This window comes from Lemur catta, chromosome 5 (genome assembly GCF_020740605.2).
Source record: "Lemur catta isolate mLemCat1 chromosome 5, mLemCat1.pri, whole genome shotgun sequence".
NCBI lineage: Eukaryota > Metazoa > Chordata > Mammalia > Primates > Lemuridae > Lemur > Lemur catta.
This window is the reverse complement of record NC_059132.1, coordinates 15,549,699-15,571,827: the sequence shown is the minus strand read 5'-3', so window position 1 is coordinate 15,571,827 and position 22,129 is coordinate 15,549,699. Positions and strand designations below refer to the sequence as shown.

The 22,129-nt window shown below is 45.2% G+C and overlaps 1 protein-coding gene across 1 annotated transcript in view; it reads left to right on the top strand.

Annotated features, from left to right (window-relative positions):
* The window catches only part of DOCK2 (dedicator of cytokinesis 2), a 383,026-nt gene that overhangs the window by 123,875 nt on the left and 237,022 nt on the right, over positions 1-22,129 (top strand). Inside the window, exon 26 of the mRNA XM_045551201.1 lies at positions 10,590-10,738. Coding sequence (XP_045407157.1) covers positions 10,590-10,738 — 149 coding nt within the window. The remainder of the gene's footprint in view (positions 1-10,589; positions 10,739-22,129) is intronic.

The window sequence follows — 22,129 nt, the reverse complement described above, 5'->3', positions numbered from 1 at the left end:
GACTGCAGGGGAGGTGAAGAAACGCACAGAGAATTCTCCTCCTTAAACACCCCCACTCCAAGCCCCCAGGGACCACCACCTGGTTTCCTCAAGGAAACACAGAATGATGATATTGACTAACCTGACACTGAATAGCCTTCTGATTCTGCAAGGTACCCTAGGTGTGGGCAGATAGGCCCCCTCTCTGACACCAGGAGATGCTCATTAATTCATCTAACACTTACTATGATTCTACTGTGTGACAGGTGCTGTGCTAGGAACTGTAGGAGATAGGACTTGATTGAGATTGGATATCTCACCCCAGGCTTCCTCTGTCTACTGAGGAAGAGGGTGGTGAACGGTTTGCAGACTGCAATTGCTGTTTGCAACCAACTGCAATGAGATGGGGAAGCTCAAACAACTATAGTTGAATAAAAAAAAAATGAAAGAAGTGAGTGACTGGATTAAAGGCTAAATCACTGGATTGAATAATGCTCATGATTTTTTAATTCTAAGATTATAGGACTGGGATTTTTTTCTCTCTCTTGGGACTGTACCCTTATAAAACAATAACAAACACCAACCAATCATTAAGCAAACCAACCAATCAGCATCTGGATCTTCTATTTAAGGCCAGTTTGAAGGAGTTAACAAATTCAAAGAGTGGCTGCCTGAAGCTTGCAGAATCTAGGATCTGGTAATAATTGTCTTGCACTCATGAGCCCGAGTGAGTGTAGTTGGAATCGCACGAGTGTCGGACCCAGACAGGTCTGCATCAGGACCTTGCCTCTGCTGCAGACACACTAGCTGGGTGACCCTGGGCAAGCTGCTTGGAGTTCCTATTTTCTCATCTGTAAAATGGGACAGTGCAATCTATAGAACAGGTTTCAATAAGGACTAAATAATTTCTCAGTATGGTGCCTGGAACCCAGCAGGAGTTCCACATACGTTATGTATCTCTCATAGTCATTATTCTGCTTTCTCACTTCCTTTCCTTCCCAATAGTTTCTGCCCATTGTTAAAACATATCAGTCATAGTGGCTCTCACTGCTGAGAAAACCCTATATGAGCGTGTGACCACAAACTAGTTCATAAAGAGTTAAAGATCTAGGAGTTTCTGGTTAAGTAGAGATTGGGATTCATAAAGCCAAGGAATTCTGTGATTCTCCAGAGGGGACAGGGCCTGGGTTGAAGGGAGTAGGGGATGAGATACACAGTCTTCTATGAGGTTGAGCTGCACTCACCTGGTGTGGCATTGCAAATGTAAGCATTCTAAGCACTAGGGAACAAATCAAACTTTGGGTCCCAACTCAGTTGGCTGCATCTGCATCTTTATTTTTCTAAAAGCTCTTCCTCCAGAGCTGGATTGTGTTTTAATGAGCGAGCTGGCAGTAAGGAGGCCAGTCAGCAGTTGCAGGAAAGTGCAATGGGGTAACTAAAGGTGCAAGTACCTTTCAGAACACATTGATTATGTCCTAATAGCTTTCAGAGGTGTGATGATAGGCCATCTCTATGGCCACTTCACACCATCAGAGGAATGCTGGTGGGAGTCTTTCATTACTTGCTAGTTGAGGCAATGAAATGGTCTCCATGATTAGATCCTAATTTGATAAACCCTAAAATGAATCTATTGCTCTCTCAAATGCTCAAAAGTGCATATGCGTACACATACATATAGCACATCTAACCCATCAGCAAGTCCTGTCGACTCTGCCTCCAAACTATAACCCAAGTTCGTCCACTCCGCCTGTCTCTACTGCTGTGAACTGACCAAGCTTTCATCTTCTCTCCCCTCTACTATTGCAGTAAAGAGACAGGATAGTTTGTAGGTATGGGCACAGATGCAGGAATTGCATTTCCTGGGTTTGAGTCAGCTCTGCCACATACTAACTGTGTGGTTGTAAGCAAGTTACCAAGCATCTCTGAGCTTCAGTCTCCCCATCTGTAAAATAGGTGTAATGATGTACCTCGCAGAGAGAACGTCTGATAGACAGTGAGGGCTCAGTAGATATTAGACCTCTTCCTCCTCTCTATGAAAAGCCTCCTCTGTGTTCTCCTACCTTCCTCTTTAGGCCCACACCCACTCTCTATTAAAAACACAAAAACAAAAATGTTGATCTCTATGCAGTGATCAAACTCCTTACGTGGCCACAGGCCTAATGAGACCTGGCTCCAGCCCATCTCTCCAAGTTTGGCGTCCACATTCCATTCCTTGCATTTCCTGCAATCGACCCCACACTTGTGTCTCTACACAATTCCTCCAATAGGTTAAGCAGATTTCTACCCCAGGGCCTTTACATGCCCTTCCCTCTGCCTGGAATTCTCTTCCCCGATATCCTTGCACAAAGCTCCCTCCTCCACTCTTCAGGCCTGAGCTCGAGAGTCTCCCTCTCAGAGATGCCTTCCTTGACTACTGTATGAAATGATCTCCCTAGTCCTAGACTCTCTGTATCATGTCACCTGGTTTATTGTCTTGTTGGTATCAGTGTCTCCTGGTGCAGTATCAGCTCTCAGGGCTCTGCCTGGGAGGACTTTGACTCCCAACAGACAGCACCTGCCTCCCAGGGCTGCTCTCCGGCTACAGGAACCTACTTTGCCTGTGCACTGGAAACACCCAGCGTGTCCGGGACTGTCCATCCCTGGGTCTAAATACTCCAGGTCCTTCACCCTTGGGCTCTACACTGTCTCCAGAGCTCCCTGTGGTCTTGAGCCCGAAAGCTGCCTTCTGCGAGGCCTGCTTGATTTTTGTACCCTGCTTGGCCTCCTTCCCTTCAGGACTCTACTGCCCCACTGCCCTTCAGTTTTTTTCTGGAACACCCCAGTAAGTCACCTTCACCCAAACCTCATCTCAGAGTTTGCTTTTAGGGAATCTAACCTAAGACAACTATTATCTTCTTTATTTCATTGTTTATAACACCCTGCTAGAATATAATATCCATGAGAACAGTGCCTGGCCCAGTAAGTATTCATTGACTATTTATGTATATATGTATGTGTATATATATTTAAACATACATATATTTAAGGATATAAACACTGCATATAGACTATCAGAGCTTTCAAATTATATTTATAATCAATTTGATTTTTTTGATACAACATATTCATATCCTTTAAAAAATTCTAGCAAGTATATGTCAGTCCACCCTTCCTGCTGTCACTGTGCTTCCAAATGGCATAAGCCAACTTGTTATAGGGCACTTGCTTATAAGTTTAGTGCAGGCCGGGTGCGGTGGCTCATGCTTGTAATCCTAGCACTCTGGGAGGCCAAGGCAGAAGGATCACTTGAGATCAGGAGTTTGAGACCAGCCTGAGAAAAGTGAGACCCCATTTCTACAAAAAATAGAAAAATTAGCCAGGCATCGTGGCACACACCTATAGGCCCAGCTACTTGGGAGGCTGAGACAGGAGGATCACTTGAGCCCAGGGGGTTGAGGTTGCAGTGAGCTATGATTATGCCACTGTGCTCTAGCCAGGGCAACAGAGTGAGACGCTGTCTTGGAAAAAAAAAAAAGTTTAGTGCAAAATCACATATTATGTTAAATATAAAGGATATATGGTAAAAGCAAGAGCTTGGTTTGGGCTTTCAATGAGTATCTAGTATAAAATTCTGAAAGTACTTTCTTTCTTAAAGATTTACTGCCTAATTATATTTTCTCCCTTCTAAGGTACCTGAAGAGAATTGTAACCGTTGCTGAGTTCTAAAATCTCTAAATAGGCTGTGTTTGTTTAGCTGGGGAGACATATTTTGGCCCTCAGGGTTCATAAAGTGGAGCTCTAGAGCGTCGTAGGGGCCGGCTGGGGGCATGAGTGATGCTTCCGGATCTTGTAATTAGGCGTTTTCAGGGAGGTGAGGAGAGTGAATCATGAGTCGCTGCTGAAGGGCGCGCCGGGGGAAATGCTAGCGGAGTTGTAAAAGGCTTGTAACCTGGTCTGGAATATGAACTTGGGGGGCAGTTATTGATTTCCCAGTGGGCAGGATTAGTTTTCTTCCTGACGCGCTGGCTGGAGGAGGGAGGCCGTGAGAACAAATTGCTCGCTGTCAGACTGGAACTGTGTCTGGAGGTCCTCCTGTGTGTCTCATTGATCCCACCGAGTGGGCCCTGACATCTTCAAATGCTCCCAAACCGAATGGAGGAAAAGTGGGCGAGCGGGCGGCGGTGGGCTCACACTGCCCAGCCTTGCTGGGGAGAGTTTGGGGTTTCAGCTGCGGGGAGGACAGCGTGAGCCGTGACAACCTCAGGCTCCCTGTCCCCCAGGAGAGGTGAGCTGAGCCGAATTTGACTTTTAGTCAATAGGAACGTGGCCAAAGCCAAGTGAATTTCACCTTAAAGTCTGTGGAAAATCGAACAGGATTGAAGAGTCGATTAACCCGTGCCGGAGACAGAGTCAGGGGCTGGCTGCGAGAGGAATGAAATCCCACGTGCAGGCGGCCGCAGTCAGGCTTTGAAATGTGGGCACCCACACTGAGGATGTGACTGAGCCCCCCACACAAATCCACTGCTTGTGTTTAACCTTCTTCCCCAACAGCAAGAGAAGGGCAGAAAAGCACAGTGGACCATGCTCCAGAATGTTCTAAAGTCTCTCCATTCTGATGATGGAACCAGGGTGTCCATGCGATCATATAATAGATTTGCAAAGCTTTCCCTAGCAGGATATAGGGTGCCAGTCTCGTCTTCCTGTCATTCATGAGTGATCCTTTTGGTCCTCCCTCTCTCAACCTGAGTTTCCGGGAGGAGAGGGATAATGACATCTCTTCATTGGCATTGCCCTATATCCAGAGGCTCTGACCCTCTCTCAGTTCTGGGGTGAAAGCACCCAGGTTGGCGTAGGGTGCTACTAAACTGGTACCTCTCAAGAAACTTGGAGGAATGACTGTGTACTCCAACTCCTGAGACAATTTTAGTTTTGAATGTGGGATAATTAGCACCTTTTGTCCTCAGCTTGGGCCTTAGCTTCATTTCTGGGACGACAGCAAGGCTCTCACTGGTTGTCCTATTGTGTAAGCCGTGATCGCATAGTGTGCTAGATGGTACCATAGAAATATATTCTGGGTGCTATGGGGACACAGAAGAGTCAGCCAAGTCAGAGTTGGGGTGTCAGGAACTTTGTCCTAGGGGATTTGATATCTAAGTTAAGAGCTAGAAGGCAAGAAAAAGTTAGTCGGGTGAAGATGGGTAGGACGAGAGCATTCCAGGCAAAGAAAATAACGTGCAAAAATTCCGAAAAAAATCAAGAGAAGGAGCACTCATGGCTGGAGCACGGAGAGGGAGGGGAGGAGTAGCAAGTGCTAAGAGTGGAGAATGAGGAAGGCCTTGCTCAGAGGGCCTTCTGCTATGCCAAAGAGTTCATAAAACACACCCCGAGGGCAATAGGAAGCTACTGGAGAATTTCCTGAGCACAGGGGCTCCCTGTGTATGGCGTGGAGAGATAGGTTGAGAGACTTGGCACAGAACATGGAGGAAGTTGGCTTGGGCATGGGATGGATATAACTTCATGATATGGGCTGGGTGTTGGGGGTAGAGAGGAAAAGATGGTACCCAGCTTTGCCTGGTTGACTGTGTGATGCGGGTGTCGGCACTCAGAGAGCAGAGGAGAGGAAACAGACTTACGGGGACAATAGTCAATTCAGACGTGGTTCTTAGGAGCGTTTCCCTCAGGAGCTGGGACTGTGGCAGTGGTCACAGATGTACTTTTGGCCTGATGCACTTCAAGGTGGTTTTGCAAAGTGGGCAAAGAATTTCTATTTAGTTCCTTCCATGGGGCTGATATTGGGAAGGAGCAGGTGAGGAAAAGGGTCTTCCTATTTGTAGAGTCCCTGAGTCATAAGATAATTGCAAAAGCACATCACACTTCAACAGGGTATGAATTCAGCTAGGATGCACTGACTGCCACAGGACAAAACTTTACTGAGGAAGGGAGAAACCAGAGCCCAGAAACACTACATTTTCCTCTCTGCAGTCACTTGGACAAAGGAAAACTCTTTATGATTAAAATACAGAGTTGAGTAGCTCTGCAGATTCCTCTGTGGCTGGTCTGAGCTACGATTTGGACTTGTCTCTTGGTGGCAGAGCTCCCAGCCTTTGCCAGACATCAGGTACCTGGGGCAGGAGCCCAGCTTGAGTCTGCAGACCCCTGGTGTTCATTGCCTCTGCCCATGAAGATTGATTTAGTATTCGCAATATTTATCTTTTAAACCATTTCTGCGTGTTTGCTCGACAATCAAGCAACAATTTAGAAATGCTGCTTCCCGAAGCTTTGCAGACTAATATAATTTCACAGCTCCAATTACAAATGAGAAAAATTATTTCATCTAAAAACAGAGGAGCTAGACATTTCTGAGAAATCATGGTTAGAGAGAAGACTAAGTACTTTCTGAAGAACTAGCCATGATACTAATGGCTTCCTCGCTGAAAATCTTGCCGACTCTCGGAAGCCTCCGTCTTACGGCGATGCTGGTTTTGCTAACTGTGAAGCCACTGGCTTTCAGACTGACAAACCATTGCTTCTGCTGGGGCCTGGGCTGCAGCTCCCACAGCCTCAGTGCACTGAGAGCAATGCAAACGTGTCCACGGGCTTTCCACCTAGTAAAAGTATCCTTCTTCCTGCCACTTTCCCTGAATCTATATTTTATAGAATCCTAGAATTTTGGATGGGGCTTAGCAACCATTTACCTCAACCCTTCATCTGATACCTTACCTTCTCAGCATCCCTGTCTGTAGGCAGCTACCTACTGCTCGAATACTTCTAGTGATGGGGAACTCACTACTAGACCTTTCCATGAGAATCTACTAATTTAGCTCAATTTTAAGTAGTATGTAAAGTCTAGTGACTTCCCAAGTTGATCATTAATATCACTAAATTAATATCTAATATCAATTAAGATCACTAAAATCTCCCAAGTGGCCTTTTCCCTTGGATTCATATCTTTGTAGTGGGATCTATCTGAGCTATCTCAACTAGAGTACTAACAGACTGAACTTTGAAGGAAAACCTTACCTTGGTTATTCCACTGCTCTGTTTTACGGCCACTCCTAACAAATTGCCACTCCCAAGAGGTAAAGGCATTAGGTGTTTTTTCTTGTCTACTCAAGTCTGTTTCTTGTCTCTGTTGGCTCCATTGCTGTGATGCGTAGTGAACCCCTGGTCGTTCCCTTCTATCCCCCAATAGTGGCTGCACGTGGGGAGCCCTCAGTAGATCCGGTGGACTGCATGGGTGACTGAGCTAATTAACTGCACGGATGGGTCTGCTCTTTACCTGCCTTTACGTAGCTCCTTCCTGTAGGTTCTAGGGATCTCATTTTGCAGATGGGGAGAGTGTTGAAAGGTTTTTAATCTTGAGTCACAAAAGGCTATTTTAGGCCTTAAAATATTGTCTTCTTCTTATACGTTAAACTTCAGATAATTGACCACTCTGGTTTGTTTCTTATCACCTTCCTTCAAAGGCTTATCAAATCTTTAGCTTCGGCAGAAGACAAGTATGTCATGTCAGACGCGAGGACTCTGGGGTCGGGGGTCTCCAGCACTTTATTCTCGTTGTTGTCCCCTGGGTTACTGCGATGGCACCTGCATGGATCTCTGCCTCTTGATCTCCTTCAGCCACCCCACCCACACACTGCAATGATACAGAACGACACAAATCTCCTTAAGGCACATCTTTTGGTGACTCCATTTTGCCCAGAGAACTGTGTAAAAACAAGATTTTGTGTTTTAAATCTCCTCTGTTAGAATCTCTTACTGATTTTACTTTTCAAAGAGGAAGACTACAATCCTCATCCAACTCAATAGAAGAATGCACAGTTCTTATCTCCTGGTTGGGTTTAGTTGTGACGACATCAGTAAAGGCATAATTGGGAAGTCAAGTATCATGAATTTGGTGAGGTTATTCATTTTCCAATGACAAAGAATTTAACCACTTCAAATGAACTCACCTAGCTTTTCTACAACAAGCATTCTAATGCATATAATTTCCCTCTAGCAAACAAAACATTTCAAAGTTACAAGTTCATGTCCTCTTAAAGATAACGTTTAAAACGAACTTTTGAACAAACATTGTAAAAATTTTTTATACCTTTTGATAAATAGATCTGGATAAAAACTCAACTTTATGATGACAGGATATGGACTGAGTATAGATTTCACTTAAATGATACAGTAATTGGTGTTTAAATACTCTTCAACCTTCTCCCTTATTTCTCTAAACAAAGGGTAATGGCTAACCCAGTGTCCAGCCTTCTTGAAGATCCTTAGGCCAACAGTTTCTTAAGTCCAGATTTCTCATAAAGTATCATTGAACCCTCAGCCTATGATTTTATCTACAAATTTAAGCAAGCTGAGTGAAAGTTTTTGTTGTCTATGATTTTCTGTTTCCATAGTACTGACACCTCCTACTGCATTTCAGAACTCTTATTTTAAGTGTTATCTATCATTATTCTACTTCCAAGAAAATATTCCACTTACCATAGATCTGTGTACTCTGAATCACCCACTGTTCTCTAAATCCCCACTCTTCCTATAGCAATATTATCCACCTGTCCGGGACCATCTCAAATGCCACCTCTTCCGTTCATTCAGCCAAGGCTTATGGATTCACTGCTATGACCCAGGCACTGTATTAGGCACTAGAATTTTAGTCTAGTTCTCATGGAGCTTACACTTTGGTGGGATGAATAGACATTAATTATACTAATTAGAATATGATAAAAAACTGAGATTGGGGCTCTGCAAGACGGAACAGGACTCTGTTAGAGCCTGTGAAGTCTTCTATGAGCCTTCCAACCAGAGCTCATGTCTCCCTCTGAAACCCTTATGGCATTTTATGACTCCACCAATTGGGAGTCTTTGGCTGCAAGCAAGAGAACCCTACTCTGGTAAATTTAAATAGAAACAAATGCATTTGGAAGATTGGGAATAGCTTACAGAATCAGAGGAGAAGCTTGGGGACCAGTCATAGGAGAGGAGAGACCCAGAATCTGGAGGGAGAGGGAAGCATGAGGCACCCACGGACAGCCTCTCAGGGCACTTCTGTGACAACAGCCGAGCTCCATGAGAGACTGTGCATTTCAAGTAGTGATTAAAAGCACAGGTCCTGTAGTTACACTGAGTCCACCACTTACTAGCTGTACACACAGGGCAGGTCCCTTTGTTTCCTCATCAGCAAAATGGAGAAATAATGGTATCTACCTCCTAGGGTCACTGGGGTGATTAACTGAGGTCATTCATGCACGACACTTGACACAGTGCCTAGCACAATGCAGGCACCCAATATTAGTATATTAGTAATGTCAGCAGTTACCGTTCTTAACATTCCCTCAAGATTCAGATTTCAGGCCGCCATTCTAACTGGGGTCAGGTGCCGGCCCTTTCCCAGAGGAAGGTAGGGAGCTACAATGGCTTCCCCAGGATTATAGCCCATGGCAGGATAGCGCCCGCAGTGTAGTCAGGGTGCTGTGCCAGAAGAAGGGAGTGTAGTTGGGCTGACAGAATAAGATGTGTCCTCTACCTCTTCCCACCTTTGTCTATTCAAACTTCTGCCATTGCTCATTGTTTTGTTTTGTTTTATAATCACTTCTGTCAGATTTTATGTACCTAATGGGCAAGAATGATATCATATCTCTGTACCTCCGGAAATACAGTGCGTTCCACGTCAAAGATGTTCAACATCTATTTGGTGGATTGAACTCAAGTAAAATATTGGTACATATGATTCACATCTCAGTTCAAGTAGCATCTGGGCAGAGATGGCTTGACACATTTTTGGATTTTTTTTTCCTTTGATCCCTCAAGGTTTTTCTATTTTCAAGGGAAATACAGAGACAAAGCTGTGTAGGACTTCAGAACCTTCCAGAAATTTCCCAAGATAGCAGTGTCAGGAGAGATACTCTTCTCTGCAAAAGTTTTAATTTCTTTAAAATGAAAGTAATGTGCCAAGGATGCAAGTAGAACGTTGTTTATACCAGTGAAACCTGTCGTTGATACAGGTATGGCGGAATAAACAAATATAGCCATAATAGAGAGTACTACAAAACAGATAAAAGTAATTAAGTTGGTCTCTATATGTAATAACATAAAAAATGCTCCAAGAAATGTTAGTGAGTGAAAAAACATCAAGATGCACAGTAATACATATAGCATGGTCCCCTTTTGTAACAAGGAAACAAAACAAAAGACACTGTATGTTTTATACTGATACATACATAAAATCATATAAAGAGGTCTTGAAGGCTTATAATCACAGTATAATATGACTTACTCAAATGAAAAGTAAAATCAAAATGACAATAGATGTTTCACACTATAGTGGTACATTTATATATAAACACACACATATACACATATAACACACATGCACACACATATATAAAAGTACCAGTATTTTATTTTATTAAATAAAATGATTGCCTCTGGGTAGCAAGGGTTAGGGGAGGGATCAGAATTGTAAATGATGTTCCGAGGAAATCTTAACCTAATCTTTAATATTTTAATTCTTTATAAGGAGAATATATTCATGAATAATTTATTTGATGGGAAATTTTACATATATATGAAAGAAAGAAAAGAAACTAAAAAAATGAGGAAGTACACATGCCTCTGAACTGTCTTCGTTCCAGAGTGCCGGGACATTCTGCTTCCTGTCATCACCAAAGAGCTGAAGGAGCTGCTGGAACAGAAGGATGACATGCAGCACCAGGTCCTGGAGAAGAAGTACTGCGTGGAACTGCTCAACAGCATCCTGGAGGTCCTCAGCTGTCAGGATGCGGTGAGTCCCCTCAGTGATGTAGCTGTCCTGGACTCAGACTAGGCCTGAGTTGATTAAGTTCTAAAATATTGATGCTGATGAATACCAGCAGAAGTCTAAAGATAAAAGTCAAGGGCTTGCTCGGCAGCCCTACTTTCCCGTGACTAAGCCCCATTGCTGTGAAAGATGGCTTGGGGACTGGAGTTCAGCGTGGAACGTTGTGTCGCCCTAGGTCTTGTTGGGCAGGCTTTCTCAGAGTGTAGGTGTGGACACTGGTGAACCAGTGGATGGCTTGTCCATTTACTCAGGCCCTGCCCTGCAGGGGTGGGCGGGGGAGTTTCCTATGCCTACACAGCCAAGCAAATGCTCTTATCTGCTTTCGTAGCTGATTTCCTTGGGTTTGTTTCTCCAGTCATTTTCTGCAATGGTTAAAATGATTGACTGTTCCTGGATGAGCACATTGCCCAGCCTCAGACTGAAGCGATAGGGCACAGAGTGGGATGGTGGCAGGGAGATGGCTGTGCGTGAAGACAATGTGTACTTTGTAGACGTCATTCCGAGATTAGGCGGGGATGGAACCAAAAAGAAAGTCTCAGTGGGAGTGAGGGGAGGGCTTCCAAAGGGCAGAATCTGCGGAATACGATAAGCCACGTGAAGAGGTAGTGATTAGACACAGGCCTAGAATTCTTACGGGTTGGAAGAGGCAGGTGAGGGTTCTTGACTTGACCCGGGTTCCTTTGGCAACTCCACCTTGTCCTGGAGCAATGTCCAGGAGGTACTTTGGCCTTAGCTGGGGCTGGTCTCAGAGGACTACGTAGGCCCAAGCAACCAACAAATCTTTTCTAAGTGTTTGTGTGAGCATTGCCCCCCTCTCTTCCTCCCTAGAAAATCCTCAGAGAAGAGCTGTCTGGATAAACTGTATCTGGGACTGACGACAATTAGAGAGCTCTGCAGAGCAGCGTTCCTTTACTGCTCACGTCCCAGAGTCAGCCTTTGTTACCCATTTCCTTGTGGGCTGTCTCTCCTGTCTTTTCGTTTCTATTCTTAACCATCCTAACTAAGCTGCTTCTTATCTTATTACTAGGCAAATGCAGTAGCTTGATTCATTCATTCATTCGTTCACTCATTCACTTAGAAATGCATATGATGCACCAGGTCGATGCCAGGCATTGGGGACATTTTAAAGGCATGGTCTCTTTCCTTAGGAAAATCTATACAGATATGCAAATAAGCAATTGTTATACAGTATGACGACTAAAATCTAGAGGGGGTGCAAGAGCTATAAAGGACAGTGTGTGTGTGTGTGTGTAAGCATTTTTGTCAAGGAAACCTTCGCAAAGGTGATAAAACTTCAGCAGTATTGAAGGGTGAATAATGTTTTATTACAGTTGTTACTTTATTGGTTGGTTTCTAGACACTGTGCTAAATGCAATCTGTGCATTCTCTCTGCTCACCCTGATTCTAGATTAGATACTAAGGCTCATTATTCCCATTTTATAAATGAAAAAATTAAAATTCATAGATTTTTAATTAACGTTCAAGGCTAGACAGCAAATAAATGTCAGGGTCAAAATGCAAACCCAGGTCAGTCAGACTCCAGAGTCTGTGGAACCACGGGTGCAGGGGTTACAAAGACTTGGCCTTTTCTTCTCTTTTGCTTCTTATCCCCACCCTTGTTTTACGGAAAGAGAGTGTAATATCCAAGAGTTTAGATACTCAAGATTCGTTCAGGTGATGATGTTAGGATGATGACGTTGTTTCTGTAACCACATTCACTAGTTGGCTGTTGAGCTGGTTCCAGACTTTGCTATTTGATCTTTTCTTGTTGTTTTTTTAAGGGAGAGTTTGGTCTTACTCTTACTTATAGTGTAGAAACATGAGGGTTGGCCATCATTTCTGTAGTAACATCCTAAAGAATGTTGGTTGAAAAGCCAGAAAGCCAGTTTGCAATGTTTTTGGTTTTTTTTTTTTTGTTTTTTTTTTTACATTTCAATAATACTCACACCCCTTTTAATGGGGAAAAAAAATCATAGATCCTTGGGAATATGACAGTGTACCCCAGTTTGAGGAACCCAGCTATAATGGGCTGATGGTCAAGTTCCTGATTTGGGTAGAAGGATAGCCCCAGTTCACAGTTTATTTGCAAAGCAGGATACTGAGGCTCTGCCTATCCCAAGACAGTGGCCCCCTAGAGTTCTGCTGTGACCAGCTGTCATCGTTTTGCACATTCCATAACACCAGACACTGGTGAGAAGAGGCTGCTGTCTTACACACCCTAGTACTTAGGGCTTCAAAGCCGAGAAATGAGTGGGAGGCTCTGAGCTCCCCGTGGGGGCTTGTGGCATCTGGACTTGAGGTGTGTGGGAGGCGCAGTGTCACTCTTTCCTGGCTCTGAGTGCATTGCTTTTATAATGAATTCTGACTGTGGGGACCAGCCCACCCCTTCTCAAGGTGAGCAACTGTCTTTGCTGGATGAGTGATTAAATACTGTTATCATCACTGAGTTTGGTACAAATTTTGTTGCTTCTGCTGAGCTTCAGATCTCACCTCTCCAGCTCGTGAGGATGGGAATCTCTCTCCTCTTCTCAAAAGCCTCTTCGACGAATAGGACTCATTCAGTGGCCATGATGACTTTGAGCTAAACTGAAAATCAGAAGCCCAAAAGTATCCAAAAGTAGATCTCTCTTGTTCTAGCATATAGCAGCTGGCAACTTGGACTGCATGTTCACATCGCCCGGGGAGCTTGTTAAAAGCAGCAGTGCCTAGACCTCACCCTAAGCATTCTGATTTATTTGGTCTAGGGTTGGTGGGGCCATTGCGATGAGAAGGTGATGACAAACAGGTGATAATGGGCAGCCAAGGTGAAGGACCACAGTCCTAGTGCAAAAGGTCTCGAACTTGAGGGGCACCCCAGTGACGTGGAGGAGTTGTTGAAACACATTTCTGATCTTCAGCTCTGGAGGGTGGGGTCCAATAACTTATTTTTCTAACAGGTTTTCAGGTGATGTTGATGCTGCTAATCCAGGGACCATGCTTGGAGAACCACTGCTCTAACGTGACTTATTTTTTCTTTAGTATTTACTAGGAATGGAGGAATAGCTTGGCTCTTTCATTGATTGTCCTTTTACCTTTTTAATTGAAGAGCCTTCTCCAGTCTGTAAAATCTAGCTTTTTCCACTATGCATTTAATAAACCACAAAATGGCAAAGACTTCAAATACATTCATTTGTACTCATAAATTCATTTTCGTGGAATAGTGGGGCCATGGCGTGTGCAAAGATATGACTTAGAAAAGCCAGACCATAGGATGTGCTTGCTGTTTGTTTTCTACAGGCACCAACTTCTCAGAATTAGAAATTTGGAAGAAAACAAATAAAATAGGCTTCCGGTTGTTTGGATGCTTTCTTCCAATAATGGCATAGCCATTTTTTACTGGCTCTAGGCTGGCACCATGGAACCACCCATTGTCCCACCCCAAGCATGGAGATTATGTCCACCTACCAATCCAGTGGAAATTTAGCAATTATAGCGCAGGAAGCCAAGTCTAGGTTTTGGGGGGTTCTGCGTTTGGGGGATGGGAAAGGATGCTTGTCTTCAATTCATTGTCATTATTTGGGTAATTACAGCCCAGCACAGCAAGCTAACCTTATTCTTTGTAACCCCAGGTGGCATATGACTCAGGAGGAGACGTCTGCCTTAGCCCTGTGTTGATTTTTTTAATGATAGTGTTAAATTCCCTCACCCAGCTTGCTGGAGTTGCACTTAGCATATGAAAAGGACCAGCTCAGGTGAAGGATAAAAAGCCTGACTTCTGCCTCTATTAACTCCTTTTCTCCCCCTCACTGAGCAAGTTTAGTTGTCAACTCCAGTTACTTTGAAAGGCGGTTTCACACTGGCTTCGTTCTGTGCCTTGCCGGCTGCTGAGTAACTCATAAAATTTAATTTTGCGCCAGACCCAGAGGGAGTTGGTTTTTTCCCCTCTTAAGACAGGGTTTTTGCTTTTATGTTTCATTCCTCTAAGAAAAAGGAGAATCATCATTTTGTACCCTGCTTAGCAATCAGAAAGTGGGTAAAGATGACTCCTAATTCTGAAGAGGAAAAGGTGTTGGTTGTATCTGAATCATGGAGGTAAGGAATGCCCAGAATCATCTTTTTAGAAAAATTCTTTGAGTCTATTGACTAAACATGGGGAGATTTACCCCAGGTACTATATTAGTCATGAATGGTTTGAGGGTTCTGATATTTTTATTTATCAACTTAGATACTGGTAGGGAGGGCTTTTGCTTGTGCAGTTTATCTTGCTTGGAATGTTCTTCCAAGTTCCCATCCTTTCCATGCAGGTAGACCCTTAAACTCCTTTTTAGGTTCAGCTCAGCTAAATCTGAGATTTTCTCAATTCTATTCCCTCTTCCCTCCCCTTCCCCCTGCCCTCAGGTAGAAATGGGGACTTTCTTGTTTGTGTTTCCATAACCCTGTGTTCACGCTGATACCAGCACCAGTGGTTCTGTTATCCTCCCCTGGCTGTGCCCCACCCCCTTGCCAGGCGTGCGAGCAGGAGCTGGTGTCCCCCCACTTTGCAGAGCTTACCCTCTCAGCCCCACCTCTTGCGAGTCCCACCTACACTCTCCATCTTCCTGCTCCGCTAAAAAGCCTCTCAATTACTCAGATGTGCTGCACTCTCACGGCTTGGCTGCCGCCTGTACTGTCTGCAATGCCCCAACGCGTCGCCTCCGCTCTTAGCCCAGCTAAATCCTACCTAATGCTCAGAAGTCAGCTTAAATGTCACTCTCTGCAGGAAGACTTCTCTAATCCTCTTCCCCACCTCTGCTGTGGTCCCAGGAGCAGGTCTTGTGCTGCTTCCTCGCAGCACCTGTGTTGTCACCCTCTGTGGACTTGTCTATTTGCCTGGGGAACTGGAAGTGCTGTGAGGATGGAGATCTTGATGCTCTACCTGCCCCCCTCGCGCATCCTGGCACAGTGAATAAATAAATGCATGTGACTCACTCAAATCAGTGGCAGGGCCTGATTTCTCCCTGGAGGCCTCTGTTCTGGGTGCGAGTGCGGTATTCTCTTTCATCTTTTGCCCTCCCTTGGATGTCAGGTAGAGAGAGCTGCATTGATCGCACTCCTCAGTTCATGACGCATCATCCTGGTTGGTCTGTGCAAAGCCCTCCCTTGTATTTTGTGTGTATGTGTGTGCATTTTGTCAGAAAATTTTCATCAAAGTGATCTTAATGATTGAATTGGCTCTTTTCATAATTAATGATCTAATTGCTCTTTTTCACAATTCATGTATCAGGCAGCATCCCATCTGAAAAACAGAGGAGCTCTCGTGGGCATAGCAGAACAGCTGGTTTTTATACGGTAGCTTGAGCAGGAACAAGGAAATAGAATGATACAAAAAAGCAGGTTGGTCAACATCAGGCTAGTTCAGGTTATGTTCCTTTTAGGGTTAAAGCAGAGGAGACTTCTTTATCATGCCAGCTCAGGTTGGCTGGGCCCTTTCTGATTTCTTTGAACCTCCTGTTTTTAAGAAAAACCTGTTCTGTTTGGAGGATTTTCCTCTTTCCTTAAATTTTCCATTTGATCATGGGGCACTTAGCACGAGTGACTCCATTTTGGTTTGAACTGTTGGGACATAGTACAGGAGCTCAGTGCAAAACAACAGACTCCTGTAATTTTATTTAACAAGTTCTTACCTTTAATCCCCATCTTCCACTCCCATTTCCACTCTCCCACGGTAAAATGTCTGATGTGTTGAACATACATGTGCACACACATGCACACATGCCTGTGTCCCTCCTTTAAAGAGGATCAGACAAGGACAGCCAAGGGCATCTGTATCTCAGCTCCGTTAGGGTCCTGGTGGGTGGGGAGGGCACTGTGGCAAGAGCAGGAGTCATCTAGACTGTTGGGCATTCTTGGCCCAGCCCTGCCCCTGACCTACTGTGGGGAAAGGAGCCCACCCTGCCAGTCTGTGCCTTCTGAAACGCTCCTGTGGCCACCCTGGGTTGTGGGATCTCTGATAATCCCAGGCAGCCTGCCCTATTGAAGGGCAGGTTGAAGGGAGGCTGCTGCCACCTCTTGCATTACTATTTAATTCCCAGGAATCAATACCACCCTGCAAAAGCTGCAGGGTTTTCTCCTAGTCTATCTGCCCCACCCCGTATTACAAATACAAGGCGGGTAGACAAGACTGAAATTCTTCTGTCTGTGATGCATTCCAGAGAGTAGCTAATTATGCCCCAAACTTAAAGGTGAGGTGGACGACACTCCTGTACCTTCTGCTGTGTCCAGGGCCATTTTGTTTTTACACCTTGTGCCTCCTCTGGGGTCCATGGAGTTAAATGTGCCCTTCCAAGGCCAGTGGAAGACTTCCCATGAATGACATGCTGTACACTCTCCCAGCACCTTGTGACCCACACAGTGCCTTCTCACACATCACAGCTGTTTGTTTCTGGCCCCCACGTGGAGTAGGTTTTTTCATCCCCATTTCACTGGGGAGGTAGCTGAGCCTCAGAGAGAGGCTGGGTGGCATTTCCAGCCGAGGTGAGAGAGTTAGTAAGAGGCCGAACCTAGAGGGAATCACCCCCTCTTGTTCCAAACTCAACTTTGTCTTCTCCCACTTCACGTTTACCCTTCCCCGGTTAACAGCACTTCCCCGCATTGTTTCCTGGGTGGAGGTCAAAGCACGAGCTCTGGAGCCAGGCTGCGATCTTGTATCCGCTCTGCAGATGTTCAGAGAACGCCTATCCTGTGCTCTATTCCAGAAGTGGGGGCTATGGCAGTGAGCAGAGCCGGGGACTCATCCTAGCTCCTTTTCTAACTGCTGTGGGGTTTGGGCAAGTCTCTGTGTAAAACGGGGCTTCTCTTCCCCCAGGTGTGTCAGGCTGGCCGTAAACAGGAGCACCTGTGAAAACAGCCAGCATTCTCCCTGGTGTGTAATCCGTGCCTCATGTATGTGGCTTTCCTTCTTCCCTTTCTGTTCCCCTTCCCTCTTAGGCTCCATCCACTATCTCAGGGTATTCCTTGAACATCTCTATAATTCATTTAAGGACAGCAAAGGGCCAAGTGACTTCCTGGGAGAATGGCAGACAGGGACTGAGCCTGGAGAGGACTCTGTAGCTGCATTGGCATTGAAGGCAACCCTCAAGTGAGGCCTGGTGGCAGCCAGGTGCCTTGGAGCCTCTCAGCTCTGCAGAAAGCTTGCCAAGGAGTGGCAGAGGCCCCTGCTGGAGTCCAGCCCCCCTGCAGGGCATCAGGGCCCCATGGGGGTTCCTGGAGAGACTGGAGCAAGGAGTCATCCTGCTCTTTTAGGGGCTCCTGGCAGGTATTTCAGAACTTCAGAGCTCAAGAAGTGAGCTTGTGGGGCGGTGGGTGAGAGTTGGCTCATACCAGCTCAGGAGAACCATGTGTTAAATTTTTGGAAATTTTGTGAGGCAGTTGTTAACTAACTGCCATTATTAAAAATTTATAGAAATCTATAATTAAATAAACTATATTAAAATCAGGATAATAAATCCTCAAACTTCAAAAACCCCCTATTATCTTGCTGTATTTTACTCTTAGCTATGTGTTTGAGGCTGTTTACATCTTTCGTGTCTGCGTGGTGGAAATGCTGTTTAAGGCTCTGCCGCTGTGCCTTGAAATCTGCCATGAAGGGCGTGTTCTTGCCATGGAAATTGGCAAATGTTATATGTATATCTCCAGACCTTTGTCTTTTTCTTCCTGTAGAGCCAATTGACAAACATCCACCCTCACACCACTGCCAGGGACTCAAAACAATGGTTCAAACCAAGGAAAACCCGGAGGCCCAGGGGAGCTGCCTGTGCACGTCTCTCCTCCCCAGTGGGCTCTACATCTGCTGCTGTCTAAGAGTCCTCAAGGGACTGGTCAAGGACGGTTCACTCCAGGGATGTGGCCATTGTAAGGCAAACTAAACACCCAGCCTAGATGGAGGAGGGGGGAGATAGGTTTCATTTCTCATGGCAATTCTTCATGATAGGCAGTGGCCTCTTCCCTAATAGTGCTGAGAATTTTGAGGTCTTACGTAGGCCAGTGAGAAAGGGAGCCTTGATTCCTGCCGTAGGCAAGGGGTGGGGATGGCATGTCGTGGGTACCGTGGATTTCTTGTGCCTAAACTAGATGTCTAGTCCCAAAACGTGGGGAAGGCAGGCTTGACAGAGAGATTTTCATCCTTCACCTCAGCAGGCTTTGACCTTAAGTAGGGTTCAAAAATTATGAAAAGTTGATTTTTGATTAGGCAAACAACGCGGTATTTATTGTCACGAGGAAGAACCATTGATGGTTACTAAAAGTAATGGGCAAAAGTCTGATGAGAGACAGAGTATTTGCATCTTCCCAAAGTATCCACTTATTAGTGGCACAGGGAAAGACAGTGACTTTGCAGTGGAGAACCTGACCGACACCATCGTAGCCAGTGAAGACAGGGGACTCCCCAGCAACGAGCATCAGCGTCACGGGCCTCCTGCTACGATGCACTGGGAAGGGCTCACATGGCTCCTGTGGGAATCTTGCCAAAAATCGGATGAGAGAGACCTTCAGCAAACCCCCATTGAGGAGTACAAAATAACAGACTAGTCCTCTTCAAAAGGAAAGGTCATGAAAGATGAGGAGAGACTGAGGCACTGTCACAGATTGGAAACAAGACAACTGGATTCAGCATGGAATCCTGAATTGGAGCATGGGCCAGAAAATGCACGTTAGAAAGAAAACTGGCAAAATTAGAATAAAGTCTGTAGTTTAGTGAGTAGTATCGGACCAGTGTGAATTCCTGGTTCGATCACTGTACTCAGGCTATGTAAGAGGTTAACGTTAGGGAATGCTGGGTAAAGGTCTGTAGGAACTCTCTGGACCATTTTTGCAACTTTTCTATGAGGTTAACGTGATTTCAAAATTTAAAAAGTCTTTAAAAAGCTTATTTTTGAAGAATTTAAGAGATGATGACTGACAAAGAATGAGTGTGGAAGGTGAGCAGTTCCACAAGGTACACCTGTTCCAGCGTGAAGGGAGGTGACAGCTCAGGGTGTTTTTTTTTTTTTGCTTTATGAGTCAAGACCACAAAATCCACAGACAAATGACTAGCCTTACTAGAGGATTCCACTTGCAAAATGATCATTAACTATTAACTGCCTCAGCCAGTCAGAAGGCCAACGTAACCTCCTACCAAATGAGCAGTTGGGCAATGACGTGATGAAGCCAGCATGTAGCATGTGCTAACCCCGGACGGGGCTTTGGGGGCTGGGGACATGGAGGAGCACGGGAGCTGTCCTCAAGGCCCTCACTGGGCTATTTGAGCCCAGTCCATGCGGTGATTCCTAGGCCAGGGTGTGGGGCTTGAATGTCAACTGATCTTTGCCTGGTGGGCTTAGGAAATGGTTGGTTTGGTATTGCTCACTGGATGGTCTTTGAGTTGTCTATTCTCAAGGGACCATCTGGAAACTTAGAAAACAGCTTTTGTTGATAGTTGACTAGAACTGCCTCCAGTAAACTTAATAATGCAACACATTTTGTTCTATCAGCACCAACTAGAAATACTTCTTGGGGTGGTCTTCAATATTCCTTTATATGCCATGACCAAAGTTTAAAGGAGCCTGCCTGCAGCCAAACCCATGACGTTTTCCCCAAACTTGCTCCTTCCCGTCCTCAATCCCACACCCTTCTTCACGGCCTCTCAGGCCCAGGAGGAGGGTGAGGCACTTGCCTGGGGGTGAGGGCAAAGTGTAAGGGGCCCCCCAAAATTCAATGATCAAGTCAAATAATATTTTAATGTGATATTTTAAAAAATCAATATTTTGATATTTTGTTCACCATGGAGTTTTTGCATTAGTTTTTACATTTTAAAGAAAAATATTACATTCCATTTTGTCTTGATTCCTGAGTTTTTGGCACCCCTTTAATTTTGTCCCTTAGACAAGTGTCTCACTTGCATTACGCCCTCACCTTAGTCCTGGCCTTGCTTGGTCCCCTGGCCAACGCTGGCCACCTGCAGTCACAGAGCGGAGCTCTGACCCATGAATGGTGTGGCAGCGTGCAGGAATGGAGAGACAGAGCAGGTACCTGTCTGTTCCCCCTCCAAGACTGTGGGGGGACTCGGGAAGGTTTCTGTCTGCAGGGAGCCAATGCACAAAAGCCCTTGTTGAAAGGAACAGCCGTTTACACTCTAAACCTTCACTGGGCCAGCCGCTTGCTTTCTGAAAAGCATTTCTTGCATAATGTTTGAATTAGATCTCCCCTTCGCAGTTGGGAGGCATGAGTTAAAAGCCCTCTCAGCAGCAGAAAAATATAGCTATGTTTGGTCCAGGTTATAGTTACTGAGGGAACCATAACTTTGATTTGCTCAACTGGTGTAAATGTAAATCCGTAAGTGAAATGAGTTAAGTGAGGCAGGAGGTGCTCTGATTTGGAGGATGCTTCTGATCCACAGTCTCAGCTGTCACATACAGTCTGGGAACAGCGGCCAAGGCCTGCACCTGGGCAGCTTCCAGCCGACAATCCCAGAGTTCTAGAGTGGACATCATCCTGGGAAATTTTAGATAACTTTGGTCTTAGAGATCAGCACAATTGATTTAGCAGTCCAGAGTGGAAAATAAAGTTTAATTTCAGCATAGTTTTTCCAAGCAACCTAGATTGCTAAAGTCATCTTTGACTCTGTATTTATTGCCTTCTCCTCCTCCTGGGATTTAAACTCAGCTTCGCTTTTATCCCCAAGTGCATTTCCTACTGTGTTCAGTCAGCGGTTTGTGTTCCAGGAGGCCGGCCTCTCCCACTCTCCCGCCAAGCCTTCATGCTCGCTCTTCTTGCCTTGTCATTTACCGTGTTTCTTCCACCTGGAAGGCACTCTTCTTCTTCCTACCTGTCCTGAAGGTCTCCTGCTGGTGGCTCACAACCTGAATCTCGCCCACAGATGCATTTTGTTCGTCTTGCAGAGTTATTTCATCAAACTCACAGTCCCACGACTTCCCGTTATTTTCTAGATGACGGGATTCACACTCCTGTATCATCCACCCTGTCCGTATGGACATCCAAATTGTGACCCCTGAAAGCCAAACCTCGCCTTTCCTAATAGGCCCAACCCAATTTCCCCTCCATTAAGAAATCATCCTCGATTCTGGCAGCCTCATCTGAGTCACTTCCTCTGCTGCTTTCTGATAACTTTTGGCTTTATCATAGAATTTCGTACTGAATTACGTGCAGTTTGACATTTGCTCTTGTCACGTTAGGCCTTTCTGACACATGTTGAGACAAGACTAGCAGTTTTTATTGTTATTTCCATTTTCAACTAAGGCAATATCTTTCTGTCCAACAGCTCACTAAGCATTAACTGAGCACCTACCGTCTGTCAGGCACCATGCTAGGCACTGGGGATGCAAAAGTTATTAAGACGAGCTA